This window comes from Ptychodera flava, chromosome 1 (assembly GCF_041260155.1).
Source record: "Ptychodera flava strain L36383 chromosome 1, AS_Pfla_20210202, whole genome shotgun sequence".
Lineage (NCBI taxonomy): Eukaryota > Metazoa > Hemichordata > Enteropneusta > Ptychoderidae > Ptychodera > Ptychodera flava.
This window is the reverse complement of record NC_091928.1, coordinates 42,723,933-42,741,839: the sequence shown is the minus strand read 5'-3', so window position 1 is coordinate 42,741,839 and position 17,907 is coordinate 42,723,933. Positions and strand designations below refer to the sequence as shown.

General features: G+C 37.0%; 1 protein-coding gene across 4 annotated transcripts in view; it reads left to right on the top strand.

Moving 5' to 3' along the window:
• LOC139138051 (cytochrome P450 1A5-like) overlaps positions 1-17,584 on the top strand; it is a 57,917-nt gene extending 40,333 nt beyond the window's left edge. For 3 of the 4 annotated variants that reach the window (XM_070706282.1, XM_070706293.1, XM_070706275.1), the window contains 5 exons: positions 1,106-1,314; positions 1,834-1,953; positions 13,802-14,041; positions 14,374-14,472; positions 14,973-17,584. In XM_070706282.1, coding sequence (XP_070562383.1) covers positions 1,106-1,314; positions 1,834-1,953; positions 13,802-14,041; positions 14,374-14,472; positions 14,973-15,247 — 943 coding nt within the window. In that variant the 3' untranslated portion in view covers positions 15,248-17,584. The remainder of the gene's footprint in view (positions 1-1,105; positions 1,315-1,833; positions 1,954-13,801; positions 14,042-14,373; positions 14,473-14,972) is intronic. The other variant, XR_011553530.1, reaches the window with a different exon arrangement.
• Positions 17,585-17,907: the final 323 nt, after the last annotated feature.

The following is a 17,907-nucleotide window of genomic DNA, read 5'->3' as shown; positions in this document are numbered from 1 at the left end:
CACGGCGCCGTGGTGAAGTTCGAATATTTCAACCACCAAACCAATATTCAAAGTGTCAATACACATAAATGACATAACTTTTAGTTCTGCTTTTTTCCACACAATTTCTGTATCATTCGCTCTTCTGTATCGTCTGATCTCTCATTCACCGCGCTCGTATGTTTTTCACCTACTGACATCACTCCGCGGTCGAGAATTACTAGTAAGAACTTGTCAGTTTGATTATATCTCGGCATACCATTATTTGCATTCCAGCAGATTCTTATTCAATCCAGATGGTATTTTCCCTTTGATATCCTCAGCATTCAGGCATTTATGCGAAGCTGTTTCAATGCTTTAAAGTCAACTTTGCTTTGTTTATATCACTGCTCACCACTGATTAACGAATGTTCTTCTCTTGGATATTGCATTAAATTTCTAAACCTAATTTTTCATCATCGCGTTGAAAACGGATCACGAGCTCGCGAGGGCTCGAGTTTTCTCAGGGGAGTTATTGAAGCCAATGAATTTTTTTTTGAAATCTCGAGTTTTTGATTTCTCAACACAGCAATCGGTAATAATTCTTATGATGAGATACATGCAATTTCTAACTAAAACAACATAGTGTTACATGAATTAATATCAACTGTTTTCACCTTGGAAGTTTCTTATTTTGTGTGTTAATGTTATCAAATGTCGACAGATTTTTATTTGTTCTGCTGATGACGTGGAACCAAATACATATGTTTGAAAGTAGTCTTTCTTTGTGTCATAAGGACCATGAAGACACTTCATTCTATTGATGTTTCGTGAAGATTCAGTTGTCTGCTATTCATGTACGTATTGCAAACACGAAAATCTCGGACTGTTAGATGCTATTGGAGAAGTGAAACCTATTTTAGCGCTAGGATGTCTTATTCCAGAGTTAACTTTAAAGCTTTCTCAAGAATATTCTCTGACGGTTTCATAGAAATCCTCGTGATTAGTATTGTAGCACCCTTCTAACTTGAAATTGATAGGGACTCATCTTCTAAAGTGCCGTGATTTTCTTTTGACATTTATCATTGGAGACCAGTGGCATGTCCCACGTCTTTGCAATTTACACATGTATCACGTCTTGTTTCAGCTATGACTTTGATGACACTGAATTCAAAAACATCATGCAAATCGTTAACGATATGGATGATATCTTTGCAAATGGCACGCTGGCTGACATTGAGCCAATGCTTAAGTATATACCAACCAAAACAATCCGTCAGATGAAGAAAGTTGCCAATACTTGGATAAGATTTATCCAGTCCAAGATCGACGATCATAGGATGAATATACAAGAAGGTATCGTATAAATAACTAAATGGTAGAAATATTGAAATGATAACATAGTCAAGATTCATATGTGACATGTAATCGAAAAGTACAATTAGCTGGAGTTTGTACTAATATGCTCTTATTTGCATAAAAAGAGCGGCTATATTTAAACATCATGAAGATTCTGAACTCTCGTCCATCTAGTAGGCCCCTAAAAGGTTCTTTGTGTATAAGCTTTCTCTCGACACAATGTTATATTCGTAATCATTCACACTTACGTCTTTGTTTTATCATATACAAATAATATCTAACTTTTTACACTCATTAATGACAATCTTTTTTTGAATTTTACAAACAGATACAAACACATTCATCATCAGCATTATCACTGTCATTATGCTCCTCCTCATGATTATCTCATGATGAACACCTTTTTCAGAATGGCTCATTTTGTCAATCTATTACTCCTACAAATATTATCAGAACTTTGAATGATGATATTTGTTGTCAGTGATTTACGGTCATTTCCACTTTCTTCTTTGATAGGTAGCGATTCTGATATTGTTCATGATGTTTTGAAGTTACAAGCAGAATTGAAAGGTACAGACCAGGCTGATGGGTTGACAGACGTCCAAGCACGACAATTAGTAGCTGATGTATTTGGAGGTAATTCATTCCTATTATTTTTGGATGATAGATGAAACTCTTGTAGAGTATAATAATTGTCTCCCATACTCTAAAAATATTACAAAACTCATATACGATCTTGCGTGCTAACAGTAACTTCATATAAAATTAATAATTATATGGGATCCGGGTACAGTGTGTCCAGGCCACTGTACTGTGACATAGTTTTTAATATCTCTAATGTTATACAGCCAACCCTTTTAAATATATGCCATTTGGCTTTATATCGAATGGTCTTTGTCTTCTGCTGGTAAAACAAATGATGTATTTAAAAAAATTATACATGGCATCAATATTACTTGACTTGTGAGTGCGACTACAGCGAGCCAAATGTTCCAAATATATTAATCGTCACAGTATAAAAATAACCTTTCTATGGTGACACAAAAATTTGGTTGAATCATGGAAGTAACTAAATACATAAATAAGAAAAGTATAATTCCATAAAAGGACATAAATTATATTTAATACTTAAATGTGAAATATTCTTCAAAGCGTAATAAGGGAATAAACAGTTTGTGTGACAAACGATTTTGAAAAAGGGGTCCACCCATACTTATTGACCTACATACACGTATAATAGTTATCGTAAAAAGTGCAGTGAGTGCTGATTAAAAAAAAATTAAAAATCTTTAAAAGTGATGTTATGTACAAAAAAGCACGATGGGGAAAATGTTTCAAAAAGCACTACTACCAGTCGGGGAAAACACGACAAATATTACAATGTAAACCATTAAGCATTTAGGTCTGTTCAATGCTTATGACTTAAGCAGTTGTTAAAACAATGCATCACTAAATGAGGATGAACGGTTACTTCTAAGGTTTGGTAAGTAAACAATGGAAGATCATTCTCACTATGCATCACGTGTAGGGTTGCTGTTGGTCACAGTCATTGTGAGTCGTTCTGAGTAAATTCAGAGGCTGACATTCTAAGTAATCCTTGGCCTATATCATACCTCAAAACCGAGATTGAAAGTCGTCCCGACTCGATGTGCAAATCCAAAATCAATGAACATCAAACAATTGAAGTAAAATATAATTGTTAGAAGTCTATGCAAAATCGTTCAAAGTTGTAAGTTCATTAGTCTAGAGTTCATTCATGTCCGAAAATCATAATCAGTCCTTTGTCCAGTATATTCCAAGGCAGTTCCCACGTGTCATCTTTAGGGTTGCTACCTTTCCATTGGACACGATAGTGGTTTTCATGTTGACAATCAGAATTAGTAACAGTTCTGTAGTCAACACCTAAGGCCTGGTAAACATTATCATTCTTGTTATCATCACCTTTATTTCCGATGGTATCAAGTACGAGATTCTCGTTAACATTATTCCAGCCAACAATCTAATTTGTGACGGTTAGAGTCATATCTGTTGGATCAATTTTAGTCAGTATTGGTATTTCCATTGCCACCATCGGGTTATCCATGCGGACGGTAGTTGGAATCTGTGTTTGGTTTAATTCGAGTAACATGTACAACTTGTTGTCTACGTCGAGTATCAAAGGTTGTTAAGAGATCGTTCACAGGTGTCACTTGCTCATTGACACAGTAGGATCAATGCTATGGATGTATCAACTTGGATGACAATCCTCGTTATGTCCAATGCAATAGTTAATGTCCTTAGAGCGTTTGTCTTACTGCATCTTCTGCTTTTTCTGTGCTAACTGAATATCATCGTGGACGAGTGGCTGAATCTCATTCAGTCATTAAACCACTGTCTCTCTATATTTTTTAGGGTTGATGAACGTTGACGTCAGTTTAGTAAGGACCACACCAGTCAGTAATCTTGGTTCTTGTTCGTACAATATATAGAAAGGCGACTCCTTGGTCAATGCTTGTGTATATGGCTGATACGAAAACAATGTCATAGAAAAACATAGGTCACATTCAGTCTGATTGTGACTGACTCACAAAGATAAGACCGTCAAGAGTATTCCGTTGAATTTCTCAACAAGTCCATCAGTCCAAAGATAATAGAAAGTCGTATTAACTTTGCTAGAGTTAATTATTTTATGCGGCTTTTTCACTAAAGTCGATGAGGAGCTCCTACCACGATTGGATAATAATGTCCAGGGTGCAGAATGATGGGCAATATTCCCATAAACTAGCTATCGAGCGACAACATCGGAAAAGTCTTTTCAATGGCAAAATCTTTGGGCAACAGTGTCAGATAATCCAAATACATAATCATGAAGTGGTTACCTCGGTACAAGGTTCGGTACTTGAACCTGTCCTTTTTACACTGTGCACTCCACCTCTTGATGATATAATTTCTGCTCATGGTTTGGAATATATGTTGTATGCAGATGATTCTCAGATTTATATTGTTTGTAAAAGCCCCGTAGATGAGATCTCGAATTCTGTGTTCTCAAAATATTCGTCAATTTATGATGTCAAATATGCTGATTCTTAATGATGGTAAGACTGAAGTTATTCAGTTTTCATTGCGTTTCAGAAGAGGTGCGATGAAGTTGAATTCCCTAAAAATTGGCACATTTGACATGAGTCCGTTTGCATCTGTAAAAAATCTTGGAGTACGGTTAGAGTCTGATGACTTCATTACGAATCAAGTAAATAGTATTTGTAAATCTGCTTTGTTCGCTTTGTACAGAATTAGCAAAATCTGATGTTTGATCGACAAGAAATCCACAGAAAAACCTATGCTTATGTATCATCGCGAATTGACTATTGTAATAGTCTCCTGTATAGAATTCAAAAATACCAACTTGAAAAATTGCAGTCTGTTCAAAATGCTGCTGCACTCTTAATTAGTTGTACACAGAAATGTGATCACATCACGCCTGTTTTAATGGATTTGCATTGGTTACCTGTAAAAGGAACATTCAAGTTAAAAATTTGTCTCCTTACTTTGAAAAAAGTAACCGGTAAATGTACAGAGTATTTGAAGTCACTGATAGATTTGCAGGTTCAACGACGTGTTCTCCGTTCTTTTGATAAACTTTTGCTAATTCGGCGTGATACGAGGAACACTGCACGAAAACCATAGTTTACAGTATCTGTAAACTATGGTTTTTGGTGCTTTTTCAGTTGCTGCTCCAATATTATGGAATGAACTAGCATTTACTAATGCTATTTTAAACTGTTCGGTTCAATCCTTTAAGCGCCAGTTGAAAACTTATCTTTTTAAGGAATGTTACTGTGCTTAATGATATGTATTGATTTTCTTTTATTTGTCATTTTAATTTCATTGTTGGTGTACAGAGCACAGAGACGAAGTGTAGTGCGCGCTTTAATAAATAAATACATAAATAAATAAATAAATAAATAAATAAATAAATATATAAATAAATAAATAAATAATAAATAAATGAATAAACAAATAAATAAATAAATAATAATTCAACAGCTACACAATCAAAGGGACCGTCGACAAGAAAAGGCTATGCCTGGGCAACTGCTGTATTCTTGGGAGTTTTTTGAAGGACAATCAACACATGACTTATGACTTCAATATCATTTTACATTATTGTATCGATACTGTACATCTTGTGGAACCGTAGATGACCTTAGCCAGTTTCATCATGGCACGACGTCATCACTTCATCCTGCAGAGCATGACGGATGAAAAACTGTTTATGCACGTGTCCTCAGTCTTCCAGGGGCGAGCATCCAAAGATCATACAGTACACCATATTCAAGAACATATTGTCAGCGTATAAAACAGCTTTCACAGCTGTCTCTGTACCAGCGAGAAGTTCATCATTGGTCAAATTTGATATAAGCGCTTGTATTCAAATCACATTATTGCAATTCTGTAAACTGGTCTTATTGAAGTCAAGGGTTGTGTGCCGCTGCAATAATAAAGTATCTCTTGGCTTCATCATCATTGTCCTGTCGTATGGAAGTCCATCTGCATTTCATTGCTTTGTCCCTTGGCGGTGCTAAATTTCAAATTCACACTCTTGAAGGTCAACGACAAGGGGGCGCATCAACCTGGAGCTGAGGCTCCCGAATAGTCGTTAACCATTTCAGTAAAGCATCTACCCTAAAGATTATGGTCGGAAATACTTAATCGACCAAATTATGGCAAGAGCTTCTTTCTCGATTGTTGAATTGTATTTCTCATGTTTGGGAACGTTCGAAGGGATAAGAAATTAAATCTTCTTTATTGTCACGTGCCTGTACCAAACAAGATCCAATACTAGTGTAACATGCATCTATACGCAGGACAAACGGTTCATCAAAATCAGGATGTCCGAGTAGTGGATTGGAAATAAGCACTAACTTCAAAGTGCAAAAGGGGTCTTCACATTCAGTACTCCATTCAAATGCAATGTCCTGTATCAACAGTTTGTTTAGCAATGAGTGATTTTGGCAAAGTTTTGCATACCCCGTTGATAGTACGATGCTAATCCAAGGAAGTTCAGTAACTGAAGAATATAATTCGGATGAGGATAGTCCTTTACTAAATTAATTTTCTTTGGGTTTGATCTTAAGTCATGTCGTGTAACGATATGTCCTAATGATTTATTTCAGTCTTATAGAAGTGACATTTACTACATTTTAATTTCTTCCGGCTTCTTAAAATCGATTTAAGACCTCTCGCAAATGTTGTAGGTGTTCATCAAATGTTTTTAAAAACACCACAATGTCATCCAGATAAATCAGGCATATTGACCCTTCGGTAAATTCCATCAAGCATTGAAAGGTGCTTGGCACGTTACACAAACCAAATGGCATAATGTTTAATTCACAGAGTCTTTTGTATGAAACAAAGGCGGTGGTATCTCTATCTTCCAATGCAACTTCAATTTGCCAATATCCTGATGCTAAGTCCATTTTCGAAAACTAATGTGCTTGCCAAATGGCATCCGGACTATTCGATGCATAGAAGTGGGTAAACATCCTTCTTTGTGGTGTTGTTCAATTTACGGTATATCACACAGATAGGCTGGACCATGGGCTGGGGTATGGTCAGATTACGTCATTGCCTAACGTAGATTGATTATGTTCTCATATGTATATACGTGTCGTTTGGATTATCTCCAGTATCTAGATTTTCGCAAATCTTTGTCATGTTCCACAAATATTATATCATATTCCATTAACAGCTCATCAATCTGTCTCATCTGCTAGGCAGACAAATCTGTCTTGCACAGATCATGTGTCTCCTCGAAATAACCTTAGGGCATTACTTTACCAGTAATTCACCATGGGTTGCTAAAGTCAGTCTCCGTCTCAGTGTCACATTGCCTAGATCTGGAACTCACTACATTACCATTATTTCATGCGTCAACATCTCTAGCATCCAAAGTCGATACACATGCAATAACATCATCGTCGTCAGTAACTTCAAATACACCTAGATTTATATGCTTATATATCTTCTCAGACTTATCTCTTGAGTTTATAACTCTAACTGTCGCACATCAATTGTTTACAGTTACCAGTTCTTCTGCAAAGCCAACTTCCAACTTAACATCATCATGTGGTCGGGCTTCTACTAAGCACAGTTTCCATTGTCTATACCTATGTCTGTCATGAAAGTTGTCTGCTAACTGCCAGACTTTCTGAAGTATCTAAGGAGGTTACAGAACACGCTTTCTACAGTGGCAACTGTTAACTTTCAGTGAGGTATCACATCGTTCTACTGTTGCTTGTTGTTTAGTGAACATGATGTAAAATCTGATCAATCAGTCATACATGGAATTTGTGATAATATAAGCATGATAGAAAAATTTCTTAGCGGGAATCTCGAAGTCGACTTCCATTCGTCCAATAATGTTGACTTTGTTGCTATTGATGTTTTCTCACAAATCCAAGATATATGCAACAGGGATTTATTCCTCAAATTATGCAAACTTTGGCAGTACTTTTCACTTACTTTCGTAGTTCCTCCGAAACCAGTGTCCGCTTACATCTTGACATCATCATCACATACTTTACCGTCTAGAGTTATGGTGAATTTTTCCGATAACATAAGTACCTTTGCATATACTTCACATAATAAACAATAATATGTTAATTGACACAACATGTTATTTCTCATTTGACCATCGAACTCTCAAGGAATACGTTACCTGCTGATTCGTATATTTCATGATGTGTTTGTAATTAGGCCTACATGTCAAAAATAGTTCATCAAATTTCACGAAACTTAGTACAGTTTTTCAACTCACATTGTAAATAAAGGAGTTTGTCAGTGTCAAGTCAATTAAATTTTAATTTACATATTTCATGAATTTTCCTAGTTAAAAGTGATATGTCCAGAAATACTGCATCAAATTTTATGAATCTTGGTACAGATCTAACAGTGCTGTAATACAATTCGATGGCACTTAGCAGTATCGTTTAAATTAATTGCTGATTTTGATATATAATGAATTTATAGGGTAAATTTCCAGAAGCACTGCATCAAATTTTACAAAACGTGGTACAGGTAAGAATCTTTGAGTGTTATAATAGGACACAAAACGTTTGACAACATCCTGTGGATTAAATACTAACTGACTCATTTAATGACCTTGTCAATTATGGTGTCAGTCCAGATTGGTTAACCTTTTCACCACCACGGAATGCATTGTCGGCAATTTAGCCCCATCTGTAACGCAGAATTTTTAATCACAGACCCGATTATGGACAGGACTCTATTCTCTTCGAGGACCTGTAATCAAAGTACGCATCAAAAGTAAATATAGTGTTAACAACTATGACTCGCTATTAAAGAACAGCACTTACGTGAACAATGACGTCTTCAACTAAGTAATTTTGCATGTTGTTATTTTTCTTATGGGATATCCCCTTTTGTTTTTTTCCAATTAGCCTAATCTTTTTTTCCGTGCATTTTTGTGTAGATGATGCCCATTTTTATCGAGCGCAACCAATCAATTCTGATTTCTTTTTTCCCAGTTGAACTTGATGTGGTTTGACATTTTAATTTATTTTGGGGGACATAGTTTCCGTTCGAGTAGTAGTAGTGTTTTGTGTTTTTAATGGTTTAATTGTGTTTAGGGCAGGTAGTGTTGTTTTTGTTGAAAATTATTTCCTATTTGTGTATTTGTGTATGACTTTTCCCAAGTCGTTACAATGACTTTTGTAATTACTTTCTACTAATTTCCTCGCTCGCTTCTAAGAATTTGTAACAGTATGGAGCATATTAGCTGCTACATAAAATGTTCTCATTTTGTGCTAAATGTCCTCATCATCTCTGAAAACATTATTTAAAACGTAACATAGAGATGCTTTATCTTTGTAACAAAAGTCAATTTAACTCCTCCAAGATAGACAGGAAGAATGCAACGAACTCTAAAGGCTTCGGAAATAAACACACATGCAACTTGTTTTCTTGTTATGAAAATGATATCGTGACTGTCACCGTACCAAATGCAAATATTAACGAACGTCTGAGTCCCTTCCACAGAAGGACTAATTAGACAAATATTATCGGCATACATTAGGTGGTTTTATGCAATTTCCTCCAATGTTACAACCAGTTTTCGTCTTTGACAAAATACAACTCAAATCATCAACATATATATTAAATAGCTAAGGTGACAAGATCCCACCTTGCTTTGCACCATTTGTGACAGAAAATGTATTCGAAAGCCATGTGAAAAATGAAATTATTCCTGTCATTCCAAGGTGATGCTTCAATAGCTGCAATTATCACGCTCTGATATGTGATGTTCATTTAACCTAAAGTGGACAGTTATACATATTGCAGACATATTAAAACATTTTAAGTGTTTTCAAGTTTCTAATGTAGATTAGAATCAGTAAGGCGGGCAGGAGTGCTAGGGTATAGCAGCAGGATGGAGGGGAAGCGGACATCTACACAAATGCTTTAAATATCTACTCTCTTCAACTGAGCAAGGAACTACGTCTTTAAAATGCAAATGATAAGAGAGAAACCGTAATTAAGGAAACCACCGAGAAGAGGAAAAGAAAGCAATTGAATGAAAAACAGCAAAGTTTTTGTCTTAGTCGAATAATAGCCGGAAAAATATAATCAGTCTGTTGCATGTTCATGGTTGAGTTGACGAGATACCTGTTCATTTTTTGCTCGCATATGGTTTAGCCATGTGTGTGTGTGTGTGTGTGTGTGTCTGTGTGTGTGTCCGTGTGTCTGTATCCCCATTATCTCAAAAACGGCTGAACGTATTTCAGTCAAATTTGGTAGACATCTTCAGAATTCAAATGGCTAGAACTGGAAAAGGTTTTGGTGGGCGTGGCTTGCATATTGATGAAGTTATCACAGTTTTAATTTTTCTGATACATGGTAGTCCATGGGAAGCATGATGACCATGGTTTCTGGACATCTCGACCCCTAACCAACTCGACCCCAGTCAACTCGACCCGCTACCAACCTAACCCATGTGTTCGCGCTAGTGCTCGCCACACTCGCAAAATGCGAATAAAACTCTTATTTTGCGAAAAAATTTTGAAAGTCATTAGCCACGCTTGCGAATTGAATTTTTCGCCCCAAATTTGTTTGGACACATCGTCGGATCAATCAATCAACTACGATCGCCTCCGCACTATTACTTCCGGGTGCTGGAAACGACCCGAACACTCCGTTCACTAGAATAGGAATGTATATATTTTATAGGGGTGAGCAAATTCACTACCCTGAACTAACGGGGTAGCAGTTTTTACCGCCGGGCAAGTAATTTTTGGTACCTCTACTAGACCGATGGGTAGCGTATGAAATGTAGGAGACAGCTGAGGAGAGTTGCAAAGTCGATCGGGAGCAAACGACATTTAGAAACGCATTGCCTGCAGCAAAATGAACACAGAGACGGACGTTTCCGAGGCTACGCAACTGACATGAAATTTCTCATCCTAGTTCGAGAACGTAGCAATTCTGGGATGAAAAGATGAATTTCTAGGAAATTGCAGCTTGAATTTAATCTCGGAAAAAAAGGCAAATACGATTTGGCGTCAAGCTCGGTAAAATTCAACTGAGGTGGGTCTACAGTACAGCATGGAGAGTACAGTATGCACTGTGATTAGGCCGTAGCATGCAGCACGCAAAAACACAGACCTTTCAAATATAAAAATAAACGATATAGCAATGAAATTTGTTGTAGTCATGAGTGAAATGCCTAAAATAAAAGGGTCATTCATTTGGATCGTGCTGTGACACATGAAATCTCTCTTGTCAATAATCATCCATCGCATCGCGACGTTGAGACAACCGAACTGGCATACAGCTATGGCGGATATGACATCAAAAATGGACTCTTCTATTAGGGAAGAGTGACCGAGGATTAAAAATTCCACAAATAAGTTTGGGTTTACTTGCAGTTCCGTCACTTGAACTTCCATTCTCAATTACTTGGTTGTTTTCTATTGCTTTCTTTCATCAGTGAGGTAATCTTATCAAACGTAATGGGTTTGTAAACGTCCGTGATATTTGTTAACCCCTTTCAACAAATAGTGCGCTCATCGTGACCGTCCATGCTTTTGAATACAACACATGCATATGGGAGTCAACCACCATCGTGGCACCGGACTCCTCGATCGCATGACATGCTAGTTTGTGTGTGCTTTGTTGTTGTTGTTGTTGTAATTTCATTTATTTCTGCAATTATTACATGGGTATCAAGAAGCAGAATGCTTCCAATGCATAGGGTTATTGTGCTCACAGAGAAATTCACGTGGAGCTTCCGTGGTTGTAGGAAAGCACAAAAGCATAGTATTGTTATCAGATCAGGTATGCTGCCTTCGCTATCTGATATCAAAAGATTTGTGCTGAACGATAGCAAAAGTAACGGTTACTTACCGATCATTTCGCTTCAGAACTTACACAAACTTGGCTAGACACAACCATTCTACAATATTCAAGTAAAACTTTTTTTTTTTTTTTAAGTAAAACTCTAAATTTATTTTGTAGATCCAAAGCGCCCTCAGTGGTAGACATTGCTTTTTTACCAATCGCAAGCCTTTTCACTAGAGACAAGCTAAAAAAAATACTTAAAAATACTTAAAAAAACGAAAATCACTATATATATGTCAATACTATATCACAGTGTCATAACGTACTATATCTGACAGAAATATAAAAATGTAATACAGCTAATATCTTATAATCTACAAAATACCAAGACTAACTTTACATTGACTTTCAAAACTTTTATTGCTATCTCAGTTTAACAAGGAAGTCATCTTCTACATGGCCATTTCACCTATATTGAAAGTTCCCTGAACATTGAGTACTATAAACTTTCCATTTTCCGGTTTTCTGTAATAAGAACAAAAGTTTGATCTAGAACATAAATTGTCATGTTTCTATATGAGATAAATACAAAGTTAACAGATTGTCGAACTTTCATGAGACTGAATTCTTGGCAGAAATTTGACGGAAAAGCCAAAAATTGTCATTTTTCATTATTAAAAAATTCATAACTTTTGATTGAATGAATCAAGCTCCTTCAACCTTTTATTTTTCACCTTTGTACCATACCACTGTACTGTCAAAAGTAGAAAAAAAATGCCTCGGCCACCAAACTATAAACAAAATCGGTTCCAACACTTTTATCTAATGTTCTTGTCATTCTGTCAACCAATCACAGGAATGCACGTGAGCATATTCAGTTCATATCTGGTTTCACCAAGTTTCCAAATGATATCACGCCTTCTTATAATTTTTCACAAGAAATTCTCATGGAAATGTAATGAATACTAGTTCGGAAGTTTGACTTTCATGGATGTTGCATAGACAATTCTGTGCTGTTCACAACGGGGCTGCAAACATTTACATTTAATGAGGTCACAAAATGACGATCACCACTTAAAAAATGAATGTCTCTCAAAGGGAAAGAAGAAACGGTATCACCAATTTCAGCTACTTAATTGGGCATTCAAAGTCGCAGTTATTGCAGAGACACCGAATATGTATCCAAACTCACGGTTAAAAATTTAGTTTCTAGTTGACTGTCACAATACCAAAAAGTATCATGCTAAAGAGTTTTCAAAATTGATTTTTTTTGAAATGATAGTTTTCGGAATAACTGTCGGAGCTGGGCACACCATGATGACTTCAGCTAATGAGGCATCACCTTGGAATGATAGGGAATAATTTCATTTTTCACATGGATTTCAAAATGTGGAGTGTGAAAAGATGGAGAGAGAGTTAGATTCCTAGCTCTACAGGGTCATCTTCTGACTGCTGGTATCAGCTGATATTAAAGATCATCAAATAGACTGATCAATAATTGGCTGCAGAAAGGGACAATCGATCTGTATTACAATTTAATACTCGTCTATTTTGTTTATTTAATGGTGTTCTACTTTGAACATAATGTGGTAACTCATCTAGAATGTACCCAAGCACACTAAATATCAGTCGGTGTTGTTTGAATAATATTTAAGAGTTGATTACAATGGCGAGCAGTTTGGATGAGGATATACCACTTTTGAACTTCAAACTTTAACATACAACTTAGACCATGTGCTGTAATTTAATTGACCTTTCACAGTTATCAAAACATGAGTGTTCAGTCCCAGTGAAAAACATACTGTGTGAAAGGAAGTCATTTTATTTGCTTTGTCGTTATGATTCCAAGTTTCTATCACAGATAGACATCATTTCAAATTTGCTTAAGACCTTTCATTGATTGGCAAATTGTTGAAGTTGTGTGGGGTAGAATTACATGTTTACTAACTGACAAATTGTTTTACTCACGTAAGTACATTTAAAATAGTTGGGAAAGGCCAGGGAAAGACAAGAAAACGTTGGATAGGTCTCACTCATTATTTTACGAAACGAACACTTTACACCAATGCTCGTTTATATTACCAGCATTTCATTAACCTCTCTCTGAACATTGCAAGTCAGACATTTCAATATTATACTCCCATACCAGCCGGGGTCGACACAACAACTGAAACCTTGATTTGGTGTGTGGCGTACTCGGTCAGCTATCCCGATGTTCAGGCAAAAGTACAAAAAGAACTAGATGATGTCATCGGAAGAGATCGGTCACCATTGTTGTCCGACAAGGCTAAATTACCGTACTGCGAAGCTGTCATCCTCGAAGTAATGAGAATCAGAACTACTATGCCGTATAACGTACCACATGAAACCACGGAGAACACTGTTATTGGTAGGTCTTCTTTTCACCTTCTTGTAAACATTCGAAGCAAGTACATATATTGTGTACTAATTTCGAAGAGTAAACAGAACTATTTCTATTGACGTTTCGCCTATCGGAGGCTGTACATACTAATGAGCTCTTGCTTTCCGTTTAATAGCAGGAGTGGTTTCTGAAACTGTGAAAAGTGCAGTCATTTTCATTTGTTACAAGAATTTCCAACCATTTCAGGCATCTAGCATTTGATGAGAGGGGATAAAATCATTTAAACAATATGTCTGCATAGTTTCCCAGGATTATTTGATTTTCTAGAGGACTGAATACTGCCATATCTATTCCCATAGGTGGCTATAACATACCAAAAGGGACCCAAATATGGACTAACTTTCAGAATCTGCACATGGATGAGGAATACTGGAAGGAGCCTGAGAAATTTTGTCCAGGTGAGTTTAATCAAAATTTCTATATAGCAGTGTTTTTGACAAGGTCATTGTGTAGCAAATATGGATTGATAATGAGTGTGTTCTTCTGCCTTCCAAGTAAAAACGCAATATAACAACAAACTAATGTAGCGCTTTAATGGATGTGGATGTTTCTACCTTTTAGAAATATTAATTGTTTTTTTAAAGTTTGACTGGATATGATACAAAATTACTGATGACAGCCGCAGAAGGAGATGTTGCGATCCAACAGCAGTTAAAAGTCAAAGTATAGAGTAGCCGAGATCATGGTCATTTGTATATGCTAATATGGTTAAGACAAAATTCACTTATAACTTGATCCCTTGATGGTAACATTCCATTGCATAACAATCATATGCTACCCTTTGGTTCATTTATTCGAGGCAGACTATACCTTGACTCACAAAATCATGAGAGATCACTGATTTGTAGAAGTATAGTCTGTAAAGAAAGGTACAGACATTTTTATGTTTTCCCTACAGAACGATTCTTAGACGACAAAGGCCGTGTTGAGAAAAGACAAGAGAGTTACTTCCCTTTTTCGACTGGATGCCGTATGTGCGTAGGAGAGACTTTGACGAGGAATGAAATGTTTCTGATATTAACCTGTTTGTTTCAGCAGTTTACTTTATCACCGGTCAAAGGAAAAGGGAAGCCAAGCCTGGAACCGACCTTTAGCAATCTTGTCACAAGATGTATGCCCTATGAAGTTGTCGTAAAGGAACGCATTTCTGGGAAAACTGACTCGCAGGCTTGAATTGGTGTGTTCTGACACGACAAAATTATCCACCGCCGAACTAAATTGGAAATGATAAATGCGTGCACTCCGAATCAGTAGATATCACACATGAAAAAACACGTAATGTTTTTCCGATAAAATGTCACCAGTGTTTTTGTTTGCAAAATATGTAAAACTGTAACCCTCCCTAGTTCATTTAATGAGGGTAGCAGGTATTTAGTAGCCTAACAGACCAGTCTAATATTTTTTCTCGTAAATCGCTATTTCTACCACATTCTTTTCAAACCATGTTTCCAGTGTTCAATGTTCTGTGATGAGCCAGGCGACAACAGTTTATGCCAACGGAATCCACCGCCAACACGAAAAAGGCAACACCCGCAGTACAGTGAAACCCCGAATCCTCTAATTCACTTTGAATCACGGTAGCTTACAGAAATATTCAATACAGCGGAAAATGACAAAACAGCTCGTCTTTACAACAACACATGTAATCACCCTGCTATAGTATGGTTCTGCTCTCCTAATGATGAAATAAGAGACAGAGTGGCAATTGTGTAGCAGGGTGATTTTGTAACTTGTTTAGATTGCGACCATAGCGGAGTGTAGCGATGTGTTTGGGGCTGTAAGACGGTCACATTTTACTCGCTAGAGTGACACTAATCTTCTAGCATTGTTAACAAACTTCGTGTGGCGAACTGTATTCAAGTCTAGAAAAATTGTTATGAAAATTTTTGAAGGGGTGTTGCGAACGTAGCGTAGTTTAGCAAAGTGTTTGGGGCTGTAAATGGTCACTTTTTACTCGCAAGAGAGGACACCACCATTGTAGCGTCTAAAACCAAGTCTAAAAGTATTTTGTTAAAATTTGAGAAGGGGTGTTTCGAACGTAGCTTAGTGTAGCGAGGTGTAAGGGTAGTAAAATGGTCACTTTTTACTCGCAAGAGAGATACCAATCTTGTAGCGTAGTTAACAACATCTAGCGAAGTCTGGAAAAAATTTGTAAGAATTTCAGAAAGGGGGCGTTGCGAAGGTAGATAAGTGTAGCGAGGTGTTGGGGGCTGTAAAATGGTCACTTTTTACTCGTCAGAGAGGCACCAATCTTGTAGCATAGTTAACAAACTAAATGTAGCGAAGTGTAAACCAAGTCTAGAAAAATTTTGTGAAAATTTGAGAAGGGTTTGTTGTGCAGGTAACTATATAACGAGGTGTTGGGGGCTGTAAGATGGTCACTTTTTACTCGCCAGAGAAACACCAATCTTGTAGCATAGTTAAAAAACGTAGTGTAGTGAAGTGTAACCAAGTCTAGAAAAAAATTTGTGAAAATTTGAGAAGGCGGTGTTGTGAACGTAGCAAAGTATAACGAAGTGTTGGGGGCTGTAAGATGGTCACTTTTTCCTCGCCAGAGAGACACCAATCTTGTAGCATAAGTAAAAAAACTTAGTGTAGTGAAGTGTAACCAAGATTAGAAAAAATTTGTGAAAATTTGAGAAGGGAGTGTGGCGCAGGTAGCGAAGTGTAGCGAGGTGTTGGGGGCTGTAAGATGGTCACTTTTTAGTCGCCAGAGGGACACCAATCTTGTATCGTAGTTAAGAACGTGTAGCGAAGTGTAGAAAAATTTTGTTAAAATTTGAGAAGGGGTGTTGCAGACGTAGCGTAGTTTAGCAAGTGTTGGGTGTAAGATGATCACTTTTCACTGCCAAGAGCGACATCAATCATGTAGTGCAGTAAACAATGTGTAGCGAAGTGTAACTTGGTCTAGAAAAATTTTGTGAAAATTTGAGAAGAGGTTGTTGCGAACGAGCGTAGTTTAGCAAGGTGTTGAAGGCTGTAAGATTGTCACTTTTTACTCGCTAGAGAGGACACCAACATTGTTGCTTATTTAAGAACGTATTGCAAAGTGTAACCAAGTCTAAAACTATTTTGTGACAATTTGACAAGGGGTGTTGAGAACGTAGCGAGGTGTTTGGGAAGTAAAATTGTCACTTTTTACTCGCCAGAGAGATACAAATCGTGTGGCATAGTTAACAAATTTAGTGTAGCGAAGTGTAACAAAGTTTAGAAATATTTTGTGAAAATTTGAGAATGGGGTGTTGCGAACGTCGCGAAGTGTAGCGAGGTGTTTTGGGCTCTAAGATGGTCACTCTTTACTCGTCAGAGAGGCACCAATCTTGTAGCATAGTTAACAAACAGTGTAGAGAAGTGTAACCAACTCTAGAAAAATTTTGTGAAAATTTGAGAAGGGGTCGTTGCGAACGTAGCGAAGTGTAGCGAGATGTTGGGGCTGTAAGATGGTCACTTTTTACTCGTCACAGAGACAACAATCTTGTAGCATAGTTAATAAACTTAGTGTAGCGAAGGTAACCAAGTCTAGAAATATTTTGTGAAAATTTGAGAATGGGGTGTTGCGAACGTCGCGAAGTGTAGCGAGGTGTTTTGGGCTCTAAGATGGTCACTCTTTACTCGTCAGAGAGGCACCAATCTTGTAGCATAGTTAACAAACAGTGTAGAGAAGTGTAACCAACTCTAGAAAAATTTTGTGAAAATTTGAGAAGGGGTCGTTGCGAACGTAGCGAAGTGTAGCGAGATGTTGGGGCTGTAAGATGGTCACTTTTTACTCGTCACAGAGACAACAATCTTGTAGCATAGTTAATAAACTTAGTGTAGCGAAGGTTAACCAAGTC